Here is a 13,157-nt window from a genome sequence, read left to right as displayed (position 1 = left end):
TGATAATCGATTATCACTTTTGATAATCGATTATCTCAGTGAAAATCACCCAGAAACGTCACACAAGAAGGGATAATCGATTATCATAAGTGATAATCGATTATTCATGAAACTAGACTCAATATCGACGCGAAATAATTGATTATGATTAGTGATAATCGATTATCTGCGAAACAAAAACACATCTTGGACATAATTCAAGTATGCGAACACACATGCAACAACCCTAAATAATTAGGAAACTTCCCAAAAACATCGTTCATGTATTCAAGCATCACATATCAATGTAAACATACTTAAACACATACATCACAACACTTGAATCATCCAAATCCAATCATTTACATGTTATACCCAATGAAACCCAATTATAATGCATATGATTATTACCACACCCTTACACATACATTTGCATGGAAAACCCCCAAGCCTCATAACTTTATTCTCCTTTAGCATCAAACCCTCCGTTGGAATAACCCAACAACCATACATACATTCATAGAGAAAACCCAACACAAATATTACATAAACCTTATGCCCGTACATGCATAAACCCTTGCCCAACAATAGCAACATACAACCATAATCATAATCATATAACATATATCAATAATGATTTTTAATCCAAATAACCAAGAACATATATAACACAATTAACAAATAAAGGTAAGCTTCCTCGTACCTTGGCCAATCCTAGGGCTTTATCTAACTTCAAAAATACAACAAGTCCTTCCTTGCACGAAGGTTTTCTATAACTCTTCATCTTCTCACATAGAAAATGTCTTTTCTCTCCCTTAACTCTTAATTTTCGTTTTTGATTTTAGGGTAGCAATATCCATCCCCTTTTTACTCTTCTCCCTTTTTATCTTTTTCTATTATATCTCCATTTTTTTAATTAAAATAATATCTCTCACTTATTCTATAAAATCACCAAGATTTCTCCTCTTATTTTATCTTATGTATTATTTAAAATATCAACAACCACCAAATATTTCAAAGATTCACGTAATCTTTTTATTTTGTTTTAGATTTTTATTTTTATTCTTTTTCTTTCTACACCCCCATATTTTAATTTCTGCACCATTTAATGGGGTAAAATGACTCTTTTGTCCTTGATCTCAAAATACAATTAAAACTAAAAGTTTACATTAACTTCCTTTCTTTCTAGGTTTTGGCCCACACCTATTTAATCCTAAATCACTCTCCTATCATTAATCCAACACATCATATTGGTAACAACGCACCACCCAAATCATTCCAATAACAATATATCAATCATATATTCCACTTAATCAATAATAACATTAAATAGTAATCATAATAATTATAATTTTATAAAACAATTAATCTTCAAACACCAATTATCAAACAATAATGTCCAAGTCTCATAATCACATTATTTCCTAATCACCACAATTTCCTAAGGTCTTACATGGCTCGCTATGCGAATACAGAAACAATGAGTTTTGCTTGCTTAGCGACTACACTCGCTTAACTAGAAGTGTTTTGCTCGCTCAGCTAGACTGCATAATTCTGCAGCACCAAAACTGTAGAATTTGCACCCTTCAACCACTCATGACCTATCTTATGCATCTTTCCCAACTTCTAATACTCCTAGATTGTATTCTAAACTCAAATGGACCTAAACATAAGTATATAAACCAACCTAAACTCGTTTTAAACTATTTTACCACAAGAATTCAATTTAAAATTAACCCAAACCTCACTTTAGAGACCCAAATTAAACTCCACGAGTTCTAGATCATTTTTTAGCAACTTAGGGATATGAACAAGTCACACACATGACTTACCAACTTCCTCCAAAATGACCTTTTAAACATAAAACCTAAAATTTAAAATCTCACTAGTTCAAACCCCTAAAATACACTTAAACAACTTTGCAAACACTCCAAAATGATTACCACTCCATTCTAACACACATATAAGCTAATTTTTATCCAAAACAAGTTGCAAATGACAATAACAAATTCTCACCTTAGACTAGTATTTTAGAAAAATCACTACTCAAACCTTCATTTTAGACCAAATTAACCTATAACTCTACTCACACCTTTACTCTTAACATTTCAACCAAAATTAACACCAACACAATCATACCAACTGTATTCACAAGGTTACTTTAAGTTCACATAGAATTCACACAAAGAATAAAGCATCATACCATTCATTATTCTTAATCAAACACAATTAGCACTAAAACGATCATTTTAGACATAACCACTAGTATACAACAACATACATACCAGCAGTCACAATTTCATACATTATTATTCAATTTAAAGACAAACATTAGCTTCTCTTACCTTACACCAAAGCTACAGAGCTCTAAGAACATACACCATTTGCTTCCCGCACAAGGAACTCTAGAAACACCTACGAATCACCAAATTATGATAGGAAAGAGTCCTTAGGACCACATATTGACAAATAACTAAGGAATGAACACCAATGATACATGCGTCGGCGTTTTCTATGCATGATCATAAATAAATAACAAAAGGAAAAGGAGGTAGAAACTTACTTTATCTAAACGAAGAACTGATCGGTTAGAAATAAAGATTACTCAGTTGTGATCTCATAGGAACTTACTGATCGTATGACTCAGGTGTTAAAACTCTTAGAAAGAAGGTAAAAAACTCTAGAAAAGTGGTTTATAGAGAAATGATAAATTTTAAAATAATGAAACTCTTTTATAACAAAATTATTTATAAATAAATTATTTAATATTAAATAACCGAATCTCACTATTTTTAAACTACTACAACTTCAACAATACTATTTTTTAGAGTTTTACCCTTATTCTATATAAAAATTAAATTAAATTAAAATATTTTTCGACTTCTCCGCTAGTAGATCCTCTTACAATAATATAATTCAAGATTCTTATAAAATACTACTTATATTTTAGAAATAAAGTTTATAAATCTTAATATTATATGTATATATAATATTTAAATTTTTATATCTATATATTTAAATTATTAACAATAATTCAAAACCTTTAACTGGTTTATTAAGGTAAACTATGAGGCCCTCCATAATCACAAACTTATCTACCTTTCCATCGCAAACTCATTATTCATTTCGGCTACGAAGCAAGCCACTCTGTTAGTGCTTTCACGGTTTCACTCTTTCGTTTACTTCACTCCATCAAACTCCAGCCCCTCAAAATTCTCCCGAGAAAACAATAGAAAACCTTCCAAATTTTCCTTCCATCCAAACACAGTCACACTCTCTCTCGTAAACCCTACTTTTCTTACATCTTCTTCTTCTTCGATGGATCCCTCTCGCCGCGCCCCACGCGCCGTGATTGACCCCGTCCCCAAGTTCCGCCAAGTCGGGTTCTTTGCCCCGCCCGAACGCTCTCAATCGGGTCCTCCAAAGACGACCCACTCTTCGCCCCCAATCTCCAACTCCCTCTCGCCGGTCATGATCCCGCCGCCACGCCACCTATCGGACAACCTCCTCCTCCATGCGCCCCCCGCCTCATCTCCCCTTCGCGCAGACTCCGGCGGCGGCGGAAACTCCTTCGACAACGCGGACTTGTTCACCGCGCCGCTGTCGCCCGCTCTGCCATCGTCGTCGTACTCCAGCAGGATCGCCGGCGACTTCTACAAGGGAAACGGTGGGAAGGTGGCGGCCTCGTCTTTCCCCCGCGGAGGATTCGACCTGACGGCGATGAAGGCGGCGGCGGCCTCGAGCGTCGTCGTGCCTGCGAGCGAGCTGACCACGGTTTCGGTGGTGAATGATTCGTTAGGGATTCCCGGTGAGTTTCTTGTCAATGCTTAGGTTTGAATTTGAAGTGGTTTGTGATGTGAAATGGTAGAAATATGCTTTAAATGTTAATTTTTGTCGTGTTTAGTGTGAAAGTAGGAACTGTGGTTTAAGTGATTTAGGGCGCGATTGGGGCAGCATTTGCCGAATTATTGATTTGTACGAAATAATTTTTGCAAAATTGATTTTGAAGTGATGTGATTTATGTTTATTGTATAGGGATGTTAATAATAAGTTTTGGCATAAACGTTTGAATCCAATGCTAGAATTGCTTCAACCCAATTAATTTTGGATTCTCAGTCAATTTCTCAATGCAAACTAAACATTCTCCTTAAATCATGTTAGTGCATTTGGATTATAGTTTTTGCGGTATAATATAGTTTGCAACTGGGTTTGAAATAACAACTCAAGTCTGGCTTTACAAAGTGTATAAACGAACTTTTAAGAGTAGACAAACATGTTATGAAACTAAGCATATACTTTCCAAACTGAGTATGGAGCAACCTGAACTGAAACCCCAAACATTAGTTTGTATTTCAGTGTGATTCCCACAGAATCCAAAAGTTACTATAGTTGGCATTTTAATATGAACTCAAACATGCACTTAGATGAGCTTTTGTGTAGCTCATGAGAAACTGATTATAGAGGCAGGGGCTAGTAATCAATCAACCTTTCATAGGATCTAGAGAGGATAGGGTTGGGTTCTTGAGGAGTAATGTAATGTGTTTCATGAAGAGAAGCAATCTCTATTGAGTTTGTGAATTTGAGTATTACATCGCATGCTCATAAAGAAGGAACTTCTTTGAATTCCTTGCGGTGTTTACAAGAAATGTAAATGAAGTTGAAGTGATATTATTTATTTATTTGTATTATTTAATTGAATTTGTATTATTTAATTGAATATATAATATATCTTTTGCTACATGTTCTTTTAATATCTACTTATTTCTGCGTGTTGCTTTATACTATTTGCAAGCTTGGATGCATGCTTTATACTATTTGCAAGCTTTAAACATGTTGTCTCTATCTATAATTTGTTTTTACTTTTATTTAACTTTTTGCTTGATTCTTGTTGGAATAATTATTAAGTATACTTATTTTAGTGTAGTTAGAAAGACTAAAGTAAGGAGTAGTGTGTTGGGTTATCTCTACTTACTGAGTCTAGGACGGTCCCTTGACCTTCCATCTCCCTACTATATCAACTCTTTATCAATATAAACAGTAGAAGAGTCCAAATAGCCCTCTAAAAATATATTTCTATGTTATTAATCTCATGTTGGTATCAGAGCGGGTCGATCCTGCTTTAATTTCTGTCTTGTCTTATTCGCCAACACTAGTCACCCTTGTCCGCAACGCAATTGTCTAGCTCTGTTCGCTAATGTCCACGTCTATCTGTAGCTGTCTATTGCCTTTTGAAACTGTCCAACGTTGTCAACCATTATTCTCTGTCGATCCATTGTCGGTCACTGTTGTAGATTTGCCCGATGACCATCGGATCTGAATCGGTGCTCCGAGGAACAGCCAACCTCATTGGTGCCGAAGGCCAGTTCGGCCCCACACACTGCCACACGCGTCGTCTCTGTTTGCTACAATCAGGCGCATGTTGTCCACACGCCTACGTCCTCTCATCTAAACATCACTGTGCCATCTCCATAGTTGTCGCTGGAGCCCCCTCTCTTTGTTCTGACCCTCGAAACTTCATTTCGAAATGTCACTGCATCACCGTAGGGCTTTTGTTTTCCCTTGCTATTTTAGCATCTCCTCATTGCTTTTTTTTGTTCCTTTGATCAAAAGTGGCTACTGGAAGTGTTATTCCATTCTCTAGAAGTCCCTCCATTACTTTCGAGAAGCTAAATGGAAAAAATTATCTATCTTGGTTTGCTACAGTTGAAATGTGGTTTCTTGGCCAAGGACATAATGACCACACCTTGAGCAAGATGGAAGCCATGTGCCCATTGAAAAAGTTGAATAATGGCAACAAGCAGATTTCCAGTTGTGTGCCCTATTGTGGCAATTCGTGGAACCAAGACTTCTGATGTCCCTTAGAGCTTTCAAAATGTGTCACTCCTTTTGGTAGAAAGCTCAAAACATCTATGCCAACAATATCCTACATCTCTATGATTGTAGAAACAAGCTTTCATCTCTCAAAATGACATACCATGATATTGTATCCTTCATGATTGAAGCCCAATCAGTTGGGGGAAAACTGAGGATGTTCTTGGAAGTCGAATCTTTGGAGGGAATCAAGAAGAAACTTGACAAATATTATATGGAGATGTTCCTTCATGCTTTACATTCAGACTTTGATCATATCAAAGATCAACTTCTGACCAATCATGAGGTCTCTTCCATGGATACTTTGACCACACGCCTTCTTTGCGTACCGGTGTCTCAAACTTAGGAAGCTCATGAACTAATGGAACTATCTATCATGGTTGCTATACAAGGAAGATGAGGATGTGGCACTAGAGGAGGAGGACGTGGAGGTCAAGGCTGTCCTCAGTGTACATATTATAAAATGATGGGTCACACCCAAGAAAACTATTACTCCTTGCATGGTTTTCCTTCCAAAATAGCCAATGTCTCTAAGGCTGAAATTATTGATTCCAAGTTCACTGAAGATGAATGTCAAGAGTATCTACAGTTAAAGTCTAACAACTTGGCACAAACATTTCAAACTCCAAATAAATCAACAACTTGCATATCTCAATCCATGGAAGGTCAAAATTCATGGGTAATTGACTCAGGAGCTTCTGATTACATCTTTGGTAATACCTCTTTGTTCTCAACCATTTCCTTTTCAAGAAAAACATCATTTCCTAACCTTACAAATGACTCTAAAACTTCCTCAGAGGGAGTCAGTCAAGTCTCCCTATCTCCCTCCCTAAATCTAAAGTCTGTCCATTTTGTCCCTAATTATCCTTTTCAATTTAATTTCCTTAAGCCAGTTAACCAAAACATTAAATTGTTCAATAACCTTCAATAAGAAATCTTTTGTTAGGAGCATGGTTTGGAGAGATGAATTGGAGAAGGATATGAAACTGGATGATTATATCATTTTGGATCTCGTCCACGTGTGTCTTGTGTTGCAACTCCTAGTCCTAAAATGTACATGATTAGCTTGGCCATCCTCATTTGTCAAAATTAAAAAAAAAATGTTTCCTGAACTTAGTGGTCTCTAGACTTTAGAATGTGAGTGATGTTAACTAGGAAAACATGTCAGATCCACCCTTTCTAAAAGGTCTCAATCAAAGTGTAATTCTAGTTTCTCTATTATCCATTTTGATATATGGGGACTTAGTCGCATCTCATCTCTTGGTTTTAGGTATTTTGTTGCGTTCATTGATAAATATTCAAGATGTACTTGTGTTTATCTTATGAAAGATCATTATGAATTGTTACCCATCTTTACATCTTTTATGAATGAAATCAAGAATCAATTTGGTCAAGTAATCAAAATCTTAAGAAGTGACAATGCCAAAGAGTACTTCTCATCCATGTTTTCTGCAGTTTTGGGTTCACATGGTATATTACATTAGTCCGCTTATCCTTATACACCTCAACAAAATGGTATTGCAGAAAGAAAAAATAGACGCTTGGTTGAAACTGCTCGTACCCTTTTGCTTAGTGCCCATATTCTCGTCCATCACTTGGGGATGTCATCTCTTATTAATAGGATATCATCCTTTCTCAATCATAAGGTTCCTTTTTCCATTTTGTTTCCAAATAATCCTCTCTTTCACACTTATCGAGTTTTTGGTTGTGTATGTTTTGTTCATGAGATGTCTATAGGGTTAGACAAGCTTTCTTCTCGTGCTATCAAATGTGTCTTCTTGGGCTATTCACAACTTCAAAAAGGGTACCGATGTTACTCTCCTAAAACCAAGAAGTACTACATGTTTGCCAATGTTATATTCTTTGAACAAACTCTTTACTTCTCTCCATCTGTTCAAGATATTAATGTCATACAGTAGATCCTTCCTATTCCAGTGGCTGAGTCCAATATTTCTAATGTCTCTGTCAATCCAAGTCTTGATCGAAGTCCTCTTTAACCATCATCTTCACATATTGATATCCGACTCGAAGGGATAGTCCAAATCACCAAGAATATGATTTAGGATGGCCCATTGCTCTTAGAAAAAGTACTTGTTCCACTCGAAACCCACATCCCATTTATAATTTTCTTAGTTATCATAGATTGTCGCCTTCGTATTATTTCCTTTTATCCTCAGTGTCTTTTCTTGTTATTCCCAAAAATATGAATGAAGCACTTGATCATCTTGGATGGCGACAAGCCATGATGGTAGAAATGCAAGCTCTTGACCACAATAATACTTGTGAGCTTGTGACCCTTCCACTAGGCAAAAAGGAAGTTGGTTGTCAATGGGTGTATGCAGTAAAGTTGACCCTGATGGTGATGCTGATCGGCTTAGCCTTGTTAGTTGCAAAAGGGTACACTCAGGTTTATAACCTTGATTATTGTGACACTTTCTTTCTTGTGGCCAAGATGACTACTATTCGTCTCTTCTTTGCAATGGCAACAATTCGTCACTAGCCACTTCATTAATTGGATATCAAAAATGCCTTCCTCCATGATGATCTTGAGGAAGTAGTTTACATGCAGGCTCCATGTGTTGGCCATTGGAATGCTATCATTCGCATTCTAAGTACCTCAAAAAGGCCCCGGACAAGGGTTGTTATATGAAGATAAAGGAAGCATTCAGGTCTCTGGGTACTTACTATACCTAGCTGTCCAGGACAGTCCCTTGACCTTCCATCTCCCTATTGTATCAACTCTTTATCAAATAAATAGTAGAAGAGCAACTCTTTATCAAATAAATAGTAGAACATCAACTCTTTATCAAATAAATAGTAGAACATCAACTCTTTATCAAATAAATAGTAGAACACAACTCTTTATCAAATAAATAGCAGAACATCAACTCTTTATCAAATAAATAATAGAACATCAACTCTCTATCAAATAAATAGTAGAACATGAGAAGGGTCCAGATAGTCCTCTAAAAATATATTTCTCTGTTTTTAATCTCAAGTATTCTGTTACCCATTTTTTTTTCTTCTCTAATCCCCATTAGAAAAAGAAAAAGGGAGCCGAGGAGGAGGGTCAGCAGTGGAAGTGAAAGAGCAACCTGCTAGTTCAAAACAGAAACCAAAAACCTCAAAAGCTGAAAGACGTGCCCTTCAAGAAGCTCAAAGAGCTGCAAAGGCTGCAGCAAAAGGTGCGTAGTTTATAATTGTGTCCTGTGAGTATGTATTTAAGCTATCTGATTTAAGTGCTTTTAAGCTGAACATATTATCTGTGATGAGCAATTATGGGCTCATCGTATTCCTTTATGTGTGTATTTGTGACTAATTCTTTGTCAAAACTACTGTGTTCATATACCCTAATACTTTGTTTCTGATAATCATAACATGCCTAATGCTGATTAGTTAGCTCCAATAAAAATTGTATCTCTAGCTGAAGGAAATAAAGCATCTGGAACTGCAGCGCCAGCAAATGCCAAACCATCTAAAGCTGCAAAGCCTGCTCAGAAAATTGATAATGCAGCTGTTGCAGCCTCTGAAAAGAAGGGAGGTGAGATTCCACCAGAAAAGGATAGAAAAAAAGATGCTCCTCAACCACGGATGCAATACGATGACAAGAGCCGAGTGGAGAAAGCTAAACGTCGTGCAGTGGTAAAACAAACTGAAGCTAGGAACAGAGTTGAATTGTTCAGGCACTTGCCGCAATATGAACATGGGAGTCAGCTTCCAGATCTCGAGGCAAGGTTTTTCCATCTTTCTCCGGTGCACCCAGCTGTTTATAAGGTATTTTGCATTTTCTGTTATGTCATCTTGTTACCATTATTATAATATAGTATGTACTGCACTAAGAGCATTGCATGTGAGCCCTTCTGAAAACTGGATGCATCAACATTCGTCACTTGCATTCTGAACACTCTTTTCATTAGATGACATAATATGGTTCATTGACAGGCACCATGCAGTGCTTCCTTTGTTCCTTAGGTGTCGATAACAACAGAAGGAGGAAAAACTAAAAGAAAGATTAAGTACTGCTTGTTTGTGTACAGTGGTGTAGTTTATATTAAATCAATTTTTCTAAATCTGCTGTGTTAAAGGATTCTATGCAACTTGCATAATGCAATTGCCAATTTCATTGACTGTTATTGCACTGCATCTTACTGCCTATCACACCTTCTGCAACTTAAGGATTGAGTTCAATGACATCCACATGAAAGTAGAGTGCATTTAACCTTCTATACATTTGCGGAAAGGATACAGCTTTATGAGCCAATTCAAAATTAAAACATATGGTGTTTTATTTTTAACGAGTTGGAAATTTAGACCTCTTTAAATATTTTTTCTCAAATCTTAAACTCTCCATTTTTTATGTTACAGGTGGGTTTGCAGTATCTAACTGGAGATATGTCTGGTGCCAATGCTCGGTGTATTGCAATGCTTCAAGCATTTCAGGAGGCCATCAAAGACTACAAGGTTCCACAGGAGAAGACTCTTGTGAGGGACTTAACAGCAAAAATTAGTAGTTATGTATCATTTCTTATTGAGTGTCGACCTCTGTCTATCAGCATGGGAAATGCTATTAGGTTTCTCAAAAGTCGGATAGCCAAGTTACCTTTGACCTTGTCTGAATCAGAAGCAAAAGCTTCTCTCCATTCAGATATTGAGCGTTTTATTAGTGAGAAGATTATACTCGCCAACAAAGTGATAGTGAAGCATGCTGTCACCAAAATAAGAGATGGTGATGTTCTTCTAACGTATGGGTCCTCGACAGCTGTTGAAATGATACTATTACATGCACATGAGTTAGGAAGACAGTTTCGCGTTGTGGTAGTTGACTCTTGTCCAAAGCTTAGAGGGCAACTTTTGCTTCGCAGGCTGGTGGAGAAAGGTCTTAGCTGTACATACACTCATATAAATGCCGTTTCCTATATAATGCACGAAGTTACTCGAGTATTTCTGGGTGCTTCATCAGTTTTATCTAATGGAACAGTATATTCAAGAGTAGGGACTGCATGTGTTGCAATGGTTGCTCATGCATTCCGTGTACCTGTCATAGTATGTTGTGAGGCATATAAATTCCATGAACGGGTACAGTTGGACTCAATATGCTCTAATGAACTTGGTACGTACATAGAACAGTTGTATAAGATGAGGATTCTGTTTACAGTTCACGGTTAGCTTTTTGCATTATGTCTGTAAGAAGGTTGATGTTTCTATGATATTCTTACAGGTGATCCAGATGCAATTTCAAATGTATTGGGTAGAGAGGATGTCAACCACTTGGATGGCTGGGCCAATATTGAAAATCTGCAACTCTTAAATCTGATGTAAGCATTCATATTGCTGAGATACCCTCCAAATTCTCATTTTCTCATTCTTAACATTGCACTTCTATTTAAATTGATGGCAGTTATGATGCAACACCTTCAGATTATGTTTCAATGATTGTCACAGATTATGGCATGGTAAGTACTGAAATCTTAAGAGTATTTTTGTCTTTGCTGCTAAAACATGCATAGAATTCAGCTTCAGGATTTTATTGTAGTTTGCATAGTTTCTAACTTGTACTTGTGCAGATGAATTGAGAACACAAATTCTGTCTCACTATTTTTGGAAAAATGATTTTGAATGAACATATAATAGCACTTTGAAAATCATAAAAGAATAACATAAAACAACTAAAAAATGGAAAAATACTGTCAGAAGATGATATAATATTGTATTAAACTAACTAAAAGCTTAAGTTTGGGATTGCCTCGGTGTCCTAGTGATCTAGAGCTTGAGCTGTAATTTTGTAACTTCTCTATTCTATTAAAAAAAGCTGAATATTGCTCACTGTCAATGGGGCTGTGCATTATATCCATGCATTAAGCCGCGAAGGCTCGTGCCAGTGTGTTAGAGAAATAATAAAGTATTGAAACCATTCCCGAGTGTTGACCAGATAGACAACCTTTCAGGATTGTTGGTTCAGGACAGCACAATGTGCATTTTGTTTTGTAATTTTTCCTTTCATTAAACATTTTATATAACCAAAAAGAAAATCTGGAAATGAAGAAAGGAAGGACATTAGAAAATAGAGGTAAAGAACCATAGTGTTCTTTACATGTTCAATGCCGGTAAGACTTTGCTAAAGAGACCTTTATCATGGAGAAAGAAAAAGAAAAGTATATGCTTTTGATTATATACATAACTATCAAAGACCATAGTGTTCTTTACATGTTTATCACTTTTAGATCTTGATGATTTACAAAGAAAACGTATTTTGCTTTATCAGGTTCCCCCTACAAGTGTGCCTGTAATTGTAAGAGAATACGGGAGAGAACAGGTCTGGATATAAACTACGCAAATTTTGTACCATCACCATTTTGTGGGCGTGCAAGATCCCTATGTAGAAGCCTAATATGTTGGCATGCATGTTTTTGTATTATTTTCTCACCTAGGAATAATGTTAATGAGCCTTCCTGTTCGGAAATTTTGGACATTTCTGTTGTATTCGCCTATCCTAGAGAAGAGTGCAAATTTTCGCCTCTCCAGGAAGATTTAACCTTGCATTCTCATCATCTGTAACAGTTCATTTTCGATTATTTTTCAAATTTTGGATAATTATTCTGTCACAATTTTGGTTTAGCAAGTTGTAGTTGTGCTTAGCCCCTTCTTTAGTTGATGTACTGTAATTATGAAAACCATCACCACGGATTGAAGTTATCATTGCAAAATTGTGTTGCGTGTGATTGCTAATTGTCACCCCTTTCGCATGTGAAGGGTCTAAGTTTGCAAGGAATAAATCATTTGAAGCTAACAGAATTTGAATAATTTCTTTTATGTTTGGTGATGGACCATAGATTTGCGTCCCAATGTTTCAATATTAAGAATCAGATGAAAATAAGATGTCAATTTAAAATCGCTTCGAAAAAATATATTATATGTTGCTAGTTTTGAAATCATCACCTTGTTCTTTCCACCCTCTGTCTTGTCCGAGAAAAATTATAGTGAAAATTAGTGTACGCAGGTTTCCTGATTTTTTTTTTCTGCATATGTTTTTTTTTTGTTAATATGTTTGAATTTTGCAAAGAAATAATAAGTTATCTTTATATCAGTATCAATCTCCTGCACCCATCAGTACAGCATCCTCAAACTTTATAAAAGATTCAATTACTACTAATACTAATGGACTTTACTTACAGGATTGATTTCATTCCTTTCTCTTTGAAGAAGTCTACAACAAAAGTAGGAGAGGCAGGATCTGAACTTACCTAGAAAAACTTCAACAGATTACAGTCTGTCAGTTTTGACCATTTGGTCATTCTCTCCTTTCCGGA

General features: G+C 36.2%; 1 protein-coding gene across 4 annotated transcripts; it reads left to right on the top strand.

The window, feature by feature from the left end:
- Nucleotides 1-3,064: 3,064 nt before the first annotated feature.
- On the top strand, nucleotides 3,065-12,469 carry LOC108345842 (uncharacterized). Of its 4 annotated transcripts, XM_052867643.1 has the most exons (8): nucleotides 3,066-3,787; nucleotides 8,892-9,035; nucleotides 9,275-9,624; nucleotides 10,216-10,726; nucleotides 10,829-10,960; nucleotides 11,069-11,165; nucleotides 11,249-11,303; nucleotides 12,113-12,469. In XM_052867643.1, exons 1-8 carry the CDS (start codon nucleotides 3,298-3,300, stop codon nucleotides 12,173-12,175), a joined length of 1,842 nt encoding a protein of 613 aa, XP_052723603.1. In that variant the 5' UTR covers nucleotides 3,066-3,297; the 3' UTR covers nucleotides 12,176-12,469. The 4 variants fall into 4 exon arrangements, with proteins under 4 accessions (XP_052723602.1, XP_052723603.1, XP_017440147.1 ...); XM_052867642.1 differs by having other exon boundaries at nucleotides 3,065-3,787; nucleotides 9,305-9,624; nucleotides 10,216-10,960; XM_017584658.2 differs by having other exon boundaries at nucleotides 10,216-10,960.
- The last annotated feature ends 688 nt before the right edge of the window (nucleotides 12,470-13,157 follow it).

The sequence above is a fragment of the Vigna angularis genome, chromosome 8, assembly GCF_016808095.1.
Source record: "Vigna angularis cultivar LongXiaoDou No.4 chromosome 8, ASM1680809v1, whole genome shotgun sequence".
Classification (NCBI taxonomy): Eukaryota; Viridiplantae; Streptophyta; class Magnoliopsida; order Fabales; family Fabaceae; genus Vigna; species Vigna angularis.
Note: the sequence above shows the minus strand (reverse complement) of the source record. Positions and strands in the feature narration are given on the sequence as shown.

Excerpts from the sequence above, each read along its gene's own strand:
- LOC108345842 (XM_017584658.2), top strand. The coding sequence starts at position 3,298 with ATGGATCCCTCTCGCCGCGCCCCACGCGCCGTGATTGACCCCGTCCCC. Across the intron at positions 9,036-9,274 it reads TGCAAAGGCTGCAGCAAAAG|CTGAAGGAAATAAAGCATCT; the intron begins GTGCGTAGTTTA and ends TTGTATCTCTAG. Across the intron at positions 11,166-11,248 it reads CTGCAACTCTTAAATCTGAT|TTATGATGCAACACCTTCAG; the intron begins GTAAGCATTCAT and ends AATTGATGGCAG.